This window comes from Hibiscus syriacus, unplaced genomic scaffold (assembly GCF_006381635.1).
Source record: "Hibiscus syriacus cultivar Baekdansim isolate YM2019G1 unplaced genomic scaffold, ASM638163v2 tig00110114_pilon, whole genome shotgun sequence".
In the NCBI taxonomy this organism is placed as follows: Eukaryota; Viridiplantae; Streptophyta; class Magnoliopsida; order Malvales; family Malvaceae; genus Hibiscus; species Hibiscus syriacus.
The window spans coordinates 906735-924304 of record NW_024062594.1 but is presented as its reverse complement, the minus strand read 5'-3'; the positions used below and the strand labels follow the sequence as shown (position 1 = coordinate 924304).

The 17570-nt window shown below is 34.8% G+C and overlaps 1 protein-coding gene across 2 annotated transcripts in view; it reads left to right on the top strand.

Moving 5' to 3' along the window:
- The window catches only part of LOC120215239, a 40688-nt gene extending 24384 nt beyond the window's left edge, over positions 1-16304 (top strand). Inside the window, exons 2-5 of one of the 2 annotated variants that reach the window (XM_039212967.1) lie at positions 5502-6181; positions 7736-8585; positions 8665-8705; positions 16286-16304. In XM_039212967.1, coding sequence (XP_039068898.1) covers positions 5552-6181; positions 7736-8585; positions 8665-8687 — 1503 coding nt within the window. In that variant the 5' untranslated portion in view covers positions 5502-5551 and the 3' untranslated portion in view covers positions 8688-8705; positions 16286-16304. Of the gene's footprint in view, positions 1-5501; positions 6182-7735; positions 8586-8664; positions 8949-16285 lie in introns of those variants that run through there. The other variant, XM_039212966.1, reaches the window with a different exon arrangement.
- Positions 16305-17570: the final 1266 nt, after the last annotated feature.

Here is a 17570-nt window from a genome sequence, read left to right as displayed (position 1 = left end):
TTTGTTATACTTTTAATTATCTACGCGGTAATAGTCATTAAATTCGATCGTTACCTGATTATAATCATTGATATATTTTTCTAAACTTTTTATTTAAAAATAAGATATATATATATATATATATATATATTTTAAATTCCTCCCCTTCATCTTTCCCCCTCCCCCTTCATCCACATAACACTTTGATTTAACCAGATAAATTTAAACACCACTTTTACTCTTTACAAGCATGACAAGATGGCAAAGGTAGGAAGATATATATATGCCCTGTTTAAAACCAGTTCAAGATCCAAACTGCATATAAAAATATAACTGCAAATGCACTTCAAGGAAACGAGCATAACCAGCGTATAGCTAGCTGTGAAGAAAACGAGCATGCACAGAAGAGAACTTCATCCCATTCCGCATCGGGAGAGGTTAGAATTCCAGTGTAACTAGAATAACAAATTCATCTGAGGTAAAGGCTAGACGAGTTTTCCTCGAATCCCTTGTCCCAGTTGGATTGAATCTTCCTTTAATGCCGGATTTATGAAGTCATTTACTAAAATTTGTAAGCAATGACGAAGATCATAGAATCTTACAACTTTTCATGTCTTATTTCGTGTTAAAATTTGTCTATTAAACACATTTAATTTAAGGGTAAAGTATACAAATGGTTTCAGACTATAGGGCATTGTATTGTTAATTCTCCCAACTATTTAAAAGTTATAAAATGATTATCTAAGTATACGAAGTTACTTTGTTGAGTCCATCGACTATTAAAAGTTACAAAATAGTCACACAATTATTCATATGTTTCAAATTTGTAACACCCATTACCCGTATATGTCCCCGTACACGAGTCATAGATGTCACATGACTTTTAAAACATTTTCGTACTTGAAACCAGTAAAACTTTGTTTCTTTAAATAAACGATTTAATAATATAATTTATAAAACGTTCTTCAAATACATATATATATATATATATATATATATATATAATAACGTTTAAAATCCATCAAACAATAGTTTAAGTTCGAATATAATATAATACTACAACCAAGTACCAAGTTTCTTATCAGAGCATCACAACTTATCTAAGTACATGTCAACTAGTAATATCAAACTAAACATCTAGAGATGTCATACTGTTACTGATGAGGCAATCCTTGATAGATGATATCAGTTGCACTCTTCACTCTGATTCGTACACTAAACCTATGCGTGAAAATTTTTACACGCTAAGTATTCACTTAGTGAGGCGTAATAAATTAAGTAAGACATTTTAAAAACATGAATAAACCATTATAAGGTCAAAATACGATTTATCATATAAAATACACAAACACGTAAAAATTGACTTGATAAGCCAAGTTTCTATCAAATAACATATGAAACAATATTTAGTATGCACAACATATCCATCAATCGATATATACAAAAGTACTCTTCCATAGCCCAATGTATGTCAAATGAGAATGTAAGGTACATGAGTTGTACATAAGTGCTAAACAAAAGTATATGTATTGTAGTAATAGCGACATTATACTAATACATTGAAATGGTAATTCACAAACTCATTATGAATACCATGAATGCACACATAATGTCGAAAGTACACAAAGGGATTGATACGAAAATGCAACATATGCATTAAACAAAATCGATCAATAACCATCATACTCTAAGTATGTCGAAATGCACCTATGACTCTCAACGCACATACTATAGTCCTTTATATCACATTCGCATATTAAACATTTATTCTGAAACATCAATAACTGTTAAAATAATATAAAAGTTCATCCATCTATTTTAAGGCAGTTCATACCCTAAAATTAGTCGTAAAATCATTTTCATAAATTTTATGAAAATATTTCAAAATATGGTAAAACATGCTTTTATAAAAATATTTGAGGTTGACTCATCGCAAGTCGTCTTCATATTATATAAATACAAAATAATTGCACTGACCTAACATGCCTCACTATTATGCCTTACTATCAAAATTCGATTATTCTTGAACTTTTTCCTTGCCTTTCGTTTTGCTCGTATCACAATCTACATGAGCATCCATACAAAGCATATACAAATATAAAATACATGTTAGTATTCTTACTAATATTTCGTACTTAATAATAATACTCAAAAAGTATTATTATTTCGAATTCTTCTAAAAATTCATCTTAATTTTTCTTTTTTATTCATATTTGGACTCTTGTCATTAATTATTCAATTCAAGACCCAAATAAGCCCAATAATTCCCAGCATTAAACTTTCAGCCCAAATACCTCAACAATGTCATATTTACCATTTAATCCACTAATTTTCTCAATGTTTACCATTTAGCACTCAAACTTTGCCAACTTTCCAAAATGGCTAAACTTCACATTCTAACTTCAATTTCAGTCCCCACATAAAAATTTCCAGCATAGTACAATATTTTTGAGCAGTTATACAACAACCCATAACTTTTTGTGTAATTTTTGATTTGGTCCCCCAACTTTCACAAAATTATAGATTGGCCCAAAAATATTTCTAAGGCTTGTAAAATCTTTCCAATATAATTTATGAGCCACATGAATTTTTCACAATTTTTCCCCATCATCTTCCTAAAGGTCGAATGGTTTATGTACCCCAAGACTAGGGTTTTCATGATTTTACTCGATTTTTATTCAATTTAAACATGAAATCAACCTCTATTCAACCTTATACAAACTCTACAATCAAATCCCTAATCAAATTTCATCATAACATAAACTTTCTCCAAGATTAGGGTTAGGCTGAAATTACTCATAGCTTATATAGGCATTTCTAATTGATTTTAATCATAAATCATGCTTGGAATTGATTCTACAACCTCAAAAACATCAAAATACTTCATCAATTTTATAAACCCTAATGTGAACATAAACCCTAAAATTTGGGATATTTGAACACAAACTAAATTAGCAAGCAATAAAGGTACCAAATGATAGCGTTTTTCGAATAAAACAATTTTCTATTTCACTCATGATCCAAAATCCAAAGGAAATTGTTCAAAAATGAAAAATAAAATTTTTCTTACCTAGGTCATGGTGAGCACGAAATGGAGCTGAAAAATGACCTAAGTTTCATGAAATTTTCTTGTAATTTAATGTTAATTTAACCTTTATTTAAGCTTAAATAAATAAAATATTCATTTAATGAGAAATATACATTTTACCATTAATGAACTTGATATTTACAATAATTACAAGCCACATAACATTATCATCTTTCCAAAGTCAAAGATGAACACAATATTTTACCCTTTATACAATTTTACCAAACAACTTTCCTAAAATTGCAATCTTGCCACTTTGATCAAACGGTTCAAATTAAACATGGAAATAAATTTTCAAATCCAATGATACATATTATTTTCCATCATTTTAACATGTGGAAATAATATTTTTTAAGCCTAATTTATCATCCTTTAATTTTTCCTTAAATTTATATTTGATCTGATTTATCGATTTCTTACCAGACTTTAACCATTTCTAGTTTTCAACGTAAATTCTGAATCAAGAATCTGATTTCAATAAAACCCCACTCTCAAAAGTAAATTATCTATTTATAGAATATTTTGTTTGGGAAAATTACCACTTATATCCTTAAGCTTTTCCCAATTTTATACTTTGGCCACTAAACTTTCAAAACTTACATTTTGGTCACTAATCAAAATTTGGAGTATTACAAAACTCGTCATTTTTTTGGTAAAATTTGACGATCATTTGAGCTAGACGTTAACATGTTGACTGAGATATGATAGTAGTTTGAGATTTTAGGATTAGATTTTAACATATTTCAGTCAATATATTAACATTCAGCTTAGAATGTCATCATTTTTTTATCGTAAAAGGACGAGTTTGGAATATATGAATAGTCATGTAATCATTTTGAAAACTTTTAATAGTTGAGGGACTTGACAAAGCGATGCCCTATAGTTGAAGGATCATTTTGTAACTTTTAATAGTTGAAGGATGTAATACAACAACACCCTATAGAAGAGGGACTATTTGTGTATTTTACCCTTAATTCAAACATGATATATTTAATTTATTTATAATCTTAATTAAGATGTTAAAAATTATTTATGACTCATTGGTTAATCAATATTTTTTAATTTTTTTTGTATGATTTAGGAATTTCATTTACTTATTTATTTAACCGTATAACTAGAGATTAATTCCTTCAAATAAAGTAGAAAAATAACGGTGTTGCATTTAAAAAAAATCAATCTCAATGTCTCAATTAAACTAAAACAAACTATACCTGTTAACTCAAACATTTAACAATCAATAAATTTGTCTTCTGTAAGTAAATCGATACATAACATTTTGGAAAAGGCTCAAATTACGATTTTTCTTTAAAATATTAGATATAATTATTTCAATTATTCTTCATTAAAATAAATATATAAAATAATTTTAAGTACTTAAATTATTTTTCACTAAAATAAATATATAAATTATTTTTTAATTATTTTTCACTAAAATAAATATATAAATTATTTTTTACTTGAAGTACCTAAATTACTTTGCTATTACTTTGCTATTAAAACAAATGCATAAATCTTTGTGGAAGTCTTATTAGTACTAAAAAATGTGACTTAAAGTAGTTATTTAACATTAGTATAAAATTTTATTTAGATTGGGATCCATTAATTATTAGAGTGATTAAAAATGTTTATATTTAGGGATGAATCGAGGGGACTGTGGGGCTGTGAGATCCATTAACTTTATTAATTCGCTCATTTCTAAAATTTTATAAATTTGACTAACATAAAATTATGTGTATATCTTGTTAATATTATCTCGCTTTATATGAAACTAAATCTGAATATTTACCTTACTTAATTAAAAATCTATTTAAGATAAATTAAATAAATATATATAGTTTAAAGATTATTTTATTTTTTAAAAATCAAATATAAGAAATTTGAAGGAAAATTTGAGTGATGAGGAGGAAATCCCCAATCTGAACACTGCCGCAAATATAAGAAATTTCAGAACTACAAGTCATTGGCCTCAAACCTGAAATCATCTAGAGGAGAGGTCAAGCAGGGAAGGGAACCCGCCAAACCCCACGCGTGATTTACTACAAACACTTCCCTACTCGCAATCCTGGTAGGCAAATTAATTACATACGCGTGGCCTACCTTCAGCACCCCTTTAAGCGCGTGGGAGACTGACAGGTAATCTAGTTCTCCTTGTAATAAACGAGGGCAACCACCTGGAACTTTCTTTTTAATCGTCAACCAAAACTTGTAGACTTACCCCTCTTTGGTAATTTCCCCTTCATCTTCTTCCTTATCAGTTATCCCCAGCGCAGCGCCCTTCACAATCTTGCTTACTTAGAAAATTAAATAAATTCCAACTACTTCAATCCTTACAAGAAAATTCAGACAAAGTAACCTTTTCCCGTCTATTATTATACTCACATAATCTTGAATAATCAAATTCAAATCACTTCATGTCATCTTATACATAATTTTCACTTCCAAAAACCTTTTTTTTTCTTTCGTTGAGGTTGGTGCCGTTCGTTCATGGAGATTTTTACAAAAGCGAAGGCTGTGAAACTGAGGAGTCACCTCGAGAAATACCTAGTGGCCGACGACGATCAAGAAACCGTTCGTCAAAGCCGAAATAATTCAGGCAAAAGAGCTAGGTGGTTCGTCGAGCTTGTTCATGATAAACCAAACGTTATCCGTCTCAGAAGCTGCCATGGGAAGTACTTGGCGGCCACCGATATACCCTTTCTTTTAGGCATGACGGGTAAAAAGGTGCTGCAAACGGTACCCGATAAGATGGACTGGAAACTCCAGTGGGAGCCTATAAGAGACGGCTTCCAGATCAAGTTCAAGACGTGGTGCGGTAAATTTCTGCGCGGGAATGGAGGGACGCCGCCGTGGAGAAACTCCGTCACTCACGACGAACCCCATACTGGTGGGACGCAGAGATGGGTGTTGTGGGATGTGGAGGCGGTTCAGGTGCCGGAGTCAGATTCCGTAATGGAGTATATATCATCAGTTTCAAGCTTTTCTTCTGTATCCGATGAGGTTTTGGAGGCTTTGAGCGATGGTGTTTTAGGGTCAGGGACACAGTCGCCGATCTCCGTCGTGTCGTCGTTGAAGTCTCCGAGGTTTTCAATGGTTTCAACAGGATCACCCAAACAGGTACGTAAGGTGCTTTAACCCCCCCTGCCCCCCTTGCTTAATTAACTTTATCATAATTTGGTCTTCTAATCGTTATTGATCGTATGCATATTGCAAAGGACAAAATATAGATTATAGTTTTGTCATTAAAACCCTAAACCTACGAATTAAAGACACGTAAATCGTAGGTAGAACAAAAGTTTGACTAAGTGGTATGAACAAAAAACACCCTTAATTCATGTTTCAGGGAAAGCTTGTTAATTTTGAACACATTAATATCATTAATGGTACTAAGACAAGCTGAAAAGACGCATATTATTGTTTAAACCATACATTATGTATATTAATTAAGACATTTGGATTGCTTTGACGTTTGGGATGTAGATGCATGGATAAGACAGTACGACGCCGTTCTTTTCATCGAAATGTATAGTTTTTGTATAATGTGAACCTATGAACAACATCATGTTGATACATGAAATGTCATTTATTGAAGAAGGAACTAGTATTTAGTAAAACTATGCATAATTTTATTTTATGTTAATGAACTATATAATGATATGTTAGTAAAAATGAATTGATTTAGTATACGAACACATAATGCAATTAAAGCGGGAGAAGATGTTAGTCCACTATATTCACCTAATCTTCCGCACTAGCTTAACTAAAATGGAGCACCACTTAGAAGGGGCACTTACAAAAGTAACAAAAAATTGAAGGATGAACACTTGGTGATTTTTTTTATCATTTCAATCACGATAAAAAAAGAGTAAAGTCTTTTATTTGACCTTAATTTATCTTAATATTTAATAATTTTCTCTTGTTTCGAATTTATTTGAATTTTAGAGTAAAAACTCACCTTAGACTGATATGGATTGATTTTTTATTTAATTTTTATTAAGATAAAGAGATAATTGAAGTGTATATATGTAGAAAAAAGAGAGAGATATTATAATAATTATTTTTAAATATATATAAGTATGTATTTACATTTAAAAAATATAACTATATAATAAGATCAAATGGAGTCCGGCATCTTTTTTTATTTATTATGGTTTTTAAGTATCGTGAATCCTTCACCTGAGTGGTTTTCATTTTTGGGTGAGAAATCAATGGTAATGAGAGTGTCGACTTTTTAAGAGTATTCCATAGTGGGATTCACCTTTTAATGGGAGTCTAATGGCCAAATGAATGATTATTTGGATGATGCATAAAGGATTTTAGGGCAAAAAGGTAACACTGACATTTATTTTCATGTTATAATTAATTTCAATAGTCTTTTTCACATGATATAATAAAATAAAATTTTGTTTTATTCGTTGTTTTCCCTTAGCGGCAATGTCTTCTCCACCTTGATACACATGCTCGTATTTTCCCCAGAAAAATGTCATTTTGATTACGTCTTGAATTATGTTGCGTAAGATTTTATGTTTATATACATCATTTATTGTAATTATCCGCATTTTCAAAGGCTTCACTTTCAGACAAACGAAAACCGAGTTGGATTAAACCAAGGTTTGGTTGGTCTTTGTTTACTGCTCACTTCCGTCTTCCTTATTCCACTTTGTTCGACAGACAAATTCTAACAAATATGGGGCGGCGATGGATTTGTTCCTCAACGTCAAAGCGGTGCGCCTACGGAGTCACCACGACAAGTATCTTGTGGCCGGGGAAGATGAAGAATCCGTTTCTCAAGACCGGAACGGCTCATCCAAGAACGCCCGATGGACCGTGGAGTTCGTACTCGGATTCGAAAACATCATCCGCTTTAAAAGCATTTACAACAAGTATCTCACCGCCTCAAATCAACCCCTTTTACTCGGGATGACCGGTCGAAAGGTGATTCAGTCGCTGCCTAAGAGGCTTGACTCATCGGTCGAGTGGGAACCCATTAGTGCAGGGAATCACGTGAAGCTCAAGACTCAGTACGGTAACTTCTTGAGAGCCAATGGAGGGTTACCGCCATGGAGGAACTCGGTGACTCACGATATTCCTCATAGGACCGCTACTCAAGATTGGATTCTGTGGGATGTTGATATTGTGGAGATTGAAGACAAGTCTCCACCTGCTGTTCCTCACGCAGATTCGTTGAACTTGGAATCTACTTCGCCTTCTGCAGTTTCGGCTCAGTCGAGTGATTCTTATGTGGATTCGCCACATAAATCCGAAGGTAGGACGATATACTACCATGTGGTTGACGACAACGGGGAGGTCGATGATGAGGCAGTGGAAGGTTACTCTTTTCGTTTCAAGGGAAACAATGTGGCTGAACTGACTCAAAAATTAATGGAAGAAACAGGGCACGAGGATATTGTGGTGTGTACGCGCAGCCCTTTGAACGGGAAGCTTTATCCTCTTCGGTTACAGCTTCCGCCGAACAATGCCGATATGCATGTTGTTGTTGTTGTGCCATTAGGCTCCAAAGGTGAGGCTTCTCTGAGTTTCCTCCGGTTTTTCTCTTCACCCATCCCTTCCACTGATCTTTCTAATTTCTTGTTTTTCAGTGGCAAGAAATTTTGCAAAATGAGGAATTAATGTATGTGAGCGCCATGGAAGGAACGTAGATTGTACATTCAAGTCTCTTATAGTTATTTACTTAGATTATAGTATTCAACGTGTCGACTACATCCCATTGCGTTTTTTCAGCTATAGGTTGGGTTAGAGTCCAGTGGAGATTTGTATTGTGTAAAATAGTATCATGTGCTCCATTTATAGGTTTTCTACGTATAAATATTTCTGCCAAAACTTTTTTTTTGGTTACAAATAAAAGGAAGAAAATTAGCAACGACTACACCTGCTTAAAGCAGACTTATCCAGAGTAAGAATGTATTGTATTTCTCGAGGAGGGTGTATGGGGATCGAGAGGCCTAAATTCGTCTTTCGCCCAAGACGAGCCAAGGCATCGGCCAATTTATTGGGAACACGTGGGGTGTGAACGAAAGTGAGTCTCCACTGGCGGTTCGTGATGCTACGAATCCTCCTGAGATTTGATATCTCATGCATATGGGGTGAGGAGGTGAGTCTGCGGACGACTTGTTGTCAATCTCCACCACCATATGGCGAATACCATGGTTCCATGCGATCTCAAGCCCGTCTAGCACCACCCAGAGCTCAGCTTAGAAGGCGGAGCATTGACCAATATTCCGGGTAAAACCAGTGATCCAATCTCCATGGTTATCACGAATAGCCCCCCCCCGGCCCAAAAGTGGCTTTCATAGTGTTAAGGCTCATAGCACCGTCGGTGTTTAGTTTAAAAACACCCGCTGAAGGGGGTCTCCATGAGCCATTCTTGTACTAATCGGTATTGGTGGTTGCCTTATGCTGGTTATTCTTTATCCTCGCCGCTCAAGCTCTTGTCGATTGAATGATAACAGTCGAAGACCAGATCTACCCTTAAAGACGAAGTTACGCTGCTTCCAGAGCCTCCAAACGAGGATCCCGAAGAGGTGTCTCCACATGAACTCAGTACAGTTGAGCACAGACTGCACGGCGAGGTTTGAGTTAAGCCAGTTCATAACGGGAGTGTTGAAGAAGCCGAGAGTAGCATGGTTCGGAATCAGAACTTCCCAGACAGCTCGAGCCTGGGGGTGATAACGCAAAACATGGATGATAGATTCTTCCTCCAAGTCAAAAATCGAACACCGAGGATCGACAGAGAGGCCCCACCTGTTGCGCTCAGCGTTGGTTATGGCCCTGTTGCGAAAAATAAGCCATAAAATGACGAATTCTCTCTGGGCCGTCAAACTCCCAAACTATATTTTAGGCATTATTCCTTGGTTCCCAACTGTCGTGCTTAAGTAGGTTATAGGCAGTATTGACCATACAGAACACAGAATGGTCCCACCTCGAAGTAGGGATGTCCTCACCACATGTGTCAGTTGACGGAGGAGTTGCTAAGACAAGATGGATAAGGTCTTCACTCAAGGATTGTCTGAACTTATCTAAGTCCCAGTCTCCATTGATAGTGATCAGATCCCGATCAACAACATGAGGGTAGGAAATGTTGGATATATAAACAGTAAAACTACACCGTTAACACTGACTGGAAATATAAACAGTAATTAAAAGGAACAAATTCGTAAATCGTGTCGTGGTATAACCACTGCCTTAGAAACAAATTCGTCCTGATGTGTGTAATCGCTGCAGTAGGCGGACCGTCCCCCGAGGTTAACACTGTTGCTCTGAATTCCGTACACCCGAAATCGGAGTGGACTGCCGGTGGTATTGCTCTTCTTATCGGAAAGCACAGAAAGAATAATTGCAGAAAACACTTTGAGAGTGAATTGTGAATGTTGGGAGTGAGTTCAGAAGCTGAATATAACCCTCTATTTATAGGCTAGAAATAGGGTTAAAATCGTCCATAAAATTTCAGGATTAAAGCTCTTCTTTTGTAACAGCTGAAACGTCTAGATGAAACTGACTCAAAAATAGTCCAAGTTCAGAGCATCATTGTTCAGCTGTTATAACTCCCGAAATTATATCATGTAACCCATGGAATTAAATCAAATAACTTCTGTAACTCTTGATATTAACAGCTTGTCTTCTCTGTACAAAGCTGAAAATCAGTCTAGATACATCTTAACGTTTTTGATTTAATTTAGGAAAAGCTGTTTAATTTCTGATAACTCTCATAAACCAGCTGTTATCATTTGAAATTAAACAGTCCTCAGCAGCCTATAAATATCAGTTGAAATCTTTCACATTTTTCCATTTGTTTCTTTCAAAGAGAAATTCCTCAAGAATTTTCTCTAAAAAGATAGTATCCGCGCGGACATGTCGAAGACACGTATTACCACGACCACGAGCCAAGCCGAGCCGTGCCGAGCCGAGCCGAGCCAAGACGAGACGGACGGCGGCGGCGGCGATGCACGATAGTCCCCCTTGTTCTTTTTCACTCAACAAGGAAGTGGGAATTCCATATTATAAATACACATTCTCAATAGTGTTTCCAATACTATGTGCGATTGAGCATTACCAACATTCCCCCACTAATGCGAAAGAATTCTTCTGAAACTCGAAAACAAACTTTCCAGAAGAGCAATAGCGAGATTAGTTGCTTAAGCACTAGTGAACGTATCTGGAACTAGTACATAGTGATGATGAGCAATCCTTCTCTTAGATAACTGAAACTAGTCTGGAACTTTCTAAGATGGGGGTAAACTCATAACACACAACTAACCCCTTCATCCACCTGAGTCCTCGATGTGTAAGATATATATATACAAAAGTATATATTTGGCCATCTTACCTCAGGATTCTAGTAAGTGTGCTAGAAAAATGGCCCAACATTTTTCATAGAAGGCGGCTAACCCTTCTCACTTACATAGGTTGTTTCATCAAGTTTATCTCAACATAAACCACCCTTAAAAGGGATATGAAATAATTAAGAGCTTTTATAATAGCTCAACCTCACAAAGGGTATGGTGACTTTCTTCAAGTTCATTATAAATGAACCACCCAAACTCTGGGCTAAGAAGTCATTAAGAATAAATATTCAACCTCATTTATCGGTAAATTCAATAAGTCATTCTCACTAGAACCATCCAAATAATTGGATTTGAATTTATTAAGAGTTTAACAAACTCAACATTTCTGTCGGTAAGTTCATCATTTCCTACCCACTCACTATGGGTTATGAACTTATTAAGAATATATATAAAGCCAAAATTGGTAAATTCATCAAGTCTTTCTCACTAAGACCACCCAAAGCCTGGGCTATGAATTTATTAAGAGCACTTAAGCTCATCCTGGACATGCACATTATTCGTCATAGGGATAGGCAGTAGGAATGTGCACTATGAGTCTTTCCATGATTTCGTTTGACCACATGGAACTTAGATAACTAAGTTGGGTATCCACCATGAATTCCTTAACCAATGGGCTTTAGACCCATCCCCCTCGACGAATCTAGGACCAGCTTCCGACTTAACCCTTTGGTAAGTGGATCTGCTAGGTTCCTTTCCAATTTCACATACTCTAAAGAGAGCACTCTACTCTTTATTAAGTGTCTAACAGATTCATGTCTTATGCGAATGTGTTTTTTCTTACCATTGTAAGCTTGGTTCTTAGCCACACATATCGCAGCTTATGAATCACACAATAATGAAACCGGAGGAGTCAGTCTTCCCCACAACGGAATATCTGCTAACAAGCTTCTGAGCCACTCGGCTTCTTGCCCAGCTAGGTCAAGAGCTATAAACTCTGACTCCATGGTAGAACGAGTAATACAAGTCTGCTTTGATGATTTCCACGAGATTGCTGCTCCACCCAAAGTAAAAACATACCCGCTCGTAGAGCTTAAACCCAGTTGGTATCACAATATCATTCCAGTACCGTAGGAAAGCCAACGAACTCAAGTTTCTAATCCAAAGTACCCTTAAGATACTTCAGTAAGCGTTTAAGAGCAATCCAGTGTTCACCACTTGGATTATGAGTATATCTACTCAGTCTACTCACAGCATAAGCAATATCAGGCCGAGTATAGTTCATTAAGAACATTAAGCTTCTGATTAATTTAGCATATTTAGTTTGGGAAACGCTACTTCCTTTATTCTTAACAAGATGTATGCTAGGGTCATAAGGAGTTCGAACAGGGATGACATCAAAACTGTCAAATTTCTTTAGCACTTTCTCTATATAATGTGCTTGACTTAAAGAAAATCCATTTTCAGTTTTGGTAACTCTGACTCCTAAGATTACATCAACTTCTCCCAAATCTGTCATCTCAAACTTAGTGGACAAGAAACTCTTAACTTTGTTAATGGACTCGATGTTAGAACTGAAAATCAACATGTCATCAATATACAGGCTTATGATGACACATTCAGTGTCAAACATCTTCGAATACACACAAGCATCCGACCCATTCACAATAAAACCAAAACTAAGAATAGTTTTATGGAATTTCTCATACCATTGTTTAGGAGCCTGCTTAAGTCCATAAAGTGACTTTTTAAGTCTACAGACTTTCCCTTCCATACCAGGTGCTTCAAAACCTAGTGGCTGCTCCATGTAAATCTCCTCATCTAGATCCATATTCAAGAAAGCAGTCTTAGCATCCATTTGATGTGCCTGTAACTTATGAATAGAGGCTAGCGCAAATAATGCACGAATCGTTGAGATTTTCGTAATGGGAGAGTATGTATCAAAGTAGTCTAAACCAAACCTTTGAGTAAACCCTTTGACGACTAACCTTGCCTTGTACCGCTGAATCGAACCATCTGGCCTTAGTTTCTTCCGGAAGACCCATTTGTTGGAGATTGGTTTGAATTCCTTAGGCAAGTCAACTAATTCCCAAGTATGATTAGACATTATCGATTCTAGTTCATCATTAACAGCGCTTTTCCAAAAACTAGCATCGATAGATCTTAAAGCTTCTTCAAAAGTTTTAGGATCCTCATCTAACAGAAAAATTTGAGCTATAGGATCTGAAAATTTGTTCAGAAGATCTAGCAGGATTACTAGAAGAAGTTGATGGAATATATTCTATTTGTGTTTCGACATTTAATCTCGGTTCCTTTAAAGGAAAGGTATTTTCAAAGAAAACGGTATCTCTTGACTCACAAATAGAATAATCTTGTAAAAACATGAATCTGTATGCATCACTATTCATAGCATACCCTATAAACACTGCATCAACGGTTTTAGGTCCAATGGTGGACTTTTTAAAGTCTGGCAAACCCACTTTAGCCAGACACCCCCACACTTTCAGATATTGTAAATTAGGAGCGTATCTTTTCCACAATTTATATGGGGTAGAATCTAATTTCTTATGAGGAACTCGGTTCAAGATATGAGTTGACGATAGAATAGCTTCCCCCCACATGTTATCATATAACTCTGAACTTATTAGTAAAGAATTCATCATCTCTTTTAAAGTTCTATTTTTCCTTTTGGCTATACCATTCTGTTGAGGAAAATAGGGGGCTGAAGTTTAATAAATTATGCCATTCTTTTCACAAATATCTTTTAAGAAATTAGATCCATATTTACCACCTCTATCAGATCTAACCCGTTTGATTCTTCTATCTAACTGATTTTCAACTTCTGTCTTATAAATAAGAAAGAAGTTTTCAGCTTCATCTTTAGTCCTTAGGAGATAAACTTTTGTATATATTGAATAATCATCTATAAAAGTTATGTAGTAGTGTTTTCCTCCTTTACTTTCAGTGTTTCTAAAATCTGCTAGATCAGTATGAATAAGTTCTAACAACTCAGTCTTTCTATTAGAAACAATCTTAAAGTGAGGTCTAGTATGCTTAGCTTCTACACAAATTTCACATTTGTTAAAGCTAGTTGTGTCTAGTTTAGGCAGAACATTCATATTTATCAATTTCTTTAAAGCATGAATATTCACGTATCCTAATCTAGCATTGTTGAGTTAATCGATCGACGGAATCGGCCAAGAGGGGGTGAATTGGCAATTAAAAATTTCGGTGGAAGCTTTTGCAGAAAATTGAAAAGATTTGCACAGTGATTTAGAGTGGTTCGACTTTCTCAATCAAAGTCTACGTCCACTACCTTAGCTATCCACACTAAGGATTTTCCACAAATTCAAAAATTTGTCTTTCTTTTGAGGACAAAGAGTAACCTTACAAAACCTCAAGAATTATACCCCAAATTCTTGAGAAAACTCTCTCCCAAAGAGAATAATACAAATTTGCAAACTTACAAGGAAATCCTCATAAGGTAGATTGTTTGCACAATTCTAGAACAAAGAAAAGAACAATCAAGAATAAATACAATTGAGCACAAAAGTGTTCTTGAAAGCAAAATGAATATTGAATGAAAAATAGGCTTGAAATGCTTAAACTTGAGGTTTGATGCTTTCTCTTTGATTCTCTCTTGATTCTAGTTGCTTGATGTTTCTTATTATTGATCAATGGCTTCTAAACTTGTTTAAATACTCCTTGAATCAATTCTGAACGTTGGTGATAATTAGTGGAGTTAATAGAGCTGTTATTGTGTGAAAACAATTAATTTTCTGGGTGGGAACGTCTCATGCATCGATGCATGACCATTATACATCGGTGCATCAGTGTAAAATTTCAAATATTTTGACCGTTGGACTCCTAGTGCATCGGTGCACTAAGAGTGCATCGATGCATGAAGTGCATTCGATGTTTGAAAAATAGCCTGGTGCATCGATGCATGGATTGTGCATCGATGCATCAAATGCATTCGATGTTTTAATTAAATCAGAGTGCATCGATGCATGGAGAGTGCATCGGTGCATGGAATTCATTCGATGTTTCAATTTATTCATTGATGCATTGATGCATGGTATTGATGCATCGGTGCATGCCTTTGAAAAATTGATTTAAGGCTTGATTTTGGTTTAAAATACTTTGTGAAAATTGTTTCAAAAATAGTTTAAGTACAAATCACAATTTTACACATTTAGTAAGGATTAAAATTGATCTTCAAAGACTTGGAGTAATAATTTGATATTCGATAAATTGAATCAAATATAAATTTTAAAATCATTTGTAAAAATCTTAAAATTCATTTAACTTAATTTGTTATATCGAAATATCAAAAATGTTTTTAACAATCTCCCCCTTTTTGATATAACAAAACACTTGGGAAATTTTAAGATTTAGAAAATTATTTTTGAAATCAACTTTTGAAAAATTACTCCCCCTTACTATGACACACAACTTCTCCCCCTTTTTGTTAAATCAAAGACTCTATAAAACGTTTTAAACAAGAATGTTTTGAAAAAACTTAAGCCAATTGATTTATTAATTATAAGCTGCTAAGATCACAATCAAAAGAGAGGTTAGCTATTAGTTTCATAAATCAATATTCATGCAATGGATAATTGGTCATATATGTCTAATGATGCAAAAATAAGAAAATTTAACCAAACCAAATATATATATTAAGTTAAAGCATCCATAAATATAAAATAAGTCCAAACATTCAACAACCAATCAAAGTCAAAGTATCCAAAAACAAACAAACCAGAAATATCAAAATCAATCCAAATTTTAAGTTTAAGAAAGCATGACAAGAAATACAAATATACTCCATCGGAGGATCGGGAGGAGAAGGATAATGAGCTCGAACTTTAAGAGTCAGAGCATCCATACGATCATGTATCTCCCTCTGAAACTCAGTAATCTGAGACTCCATGGAAGCAAATCGTAGATCAAATGTCTCTAAAAAAGATCGGAAATAAGGTGGTGTTTGATCTTCTTGCCGAGTGGGTTCCGGTGCATTAGCTGGATCGTCAATATCTTGAAATATCCCTTGAAGCTCGGGATCAACATTCGCAGCCGGAGGGGGAGGAGGAGGAGCACGAGAAGAACTAGCTCCCGGAGTTTGTTTATTTGGTCGGAAGACCCAAAAACCGGTGCGTTCATCTTGAACCCAATCCGCTTTCTTTAAAGAAGTGAGATTGATTTGATTTTGGAGAGGAATGGGAGTGTCGAGAGAAATGTCTAGACCAAATTTGATAAACATGTTACTAAGTAGACATCCGTAGGCTAATGTTTCAACATGTTTAGAAGGAACAATGTTTACGATGTCTACTAGTTGACTAAAAATGACCTGTGGAAGATTTATTTTGATTTTATTTTTAATACACACACTAGAATTAGGAGTATAGAGATAAGCCACAGATTCTTTTTCGTCAAACACACTATCATCATCTAACCCGAAATGAGAAGCAATAGTTGCGGAATCAACAACAATGTACTATCCTAGAAGATATGATCTAATTCCGATGGTTCCACATTGAGTTTGATTTTGAATACAGACCGCATTGGAATAGAAAATGCAGACTAATTGGTGGAAAACGATAGGTTGAAGCGAAAAAAGTTTATCAAACTTCCATTGTTTAAGAATTGGGAGGTATTCAAAGTCAATTTTGTTCATGGCTTGAAGTGAGGGAATACGTTCTTCCCGAATTCTATAGGATTGGAATGACTCAATGTATCTATTGTAAAGGTCGTTTCTACGACGCTCTGGCATATTGAAACAGGAACTCAATAGGCCACTAGAAGTTTGAGGAACGAGATTAGGAGGTAGAGGAACGGAAGGACGATGTGAACGACTAGAGGAAGTCCTAGGACGTTTAGGATTAGACATGGTAAAGGAGTCGGAATAAGAAATATAACCTACAAATTGAAAACACATGTATATGCAATAATCAATCCCAAAACTCAATTGAGTCCTTAATAATTCAAGGTTCTCTAAACTGAATCCTAATGGGCAAGGTTTTGAAAAACTATTTGAAAATAATGTTTGTAAAATTATAAGATGTATCAAAAACATCAAATTTAAAAATTAATTTCAGAATTTCAATTTTTTTTTATTTCGAAAATTTAAAAAAAATCATGAAAATTTGTGAGTTTTTGATGAAATTAGTTGTAAAATTGAGTTTATAATCATCAAACAATCAATG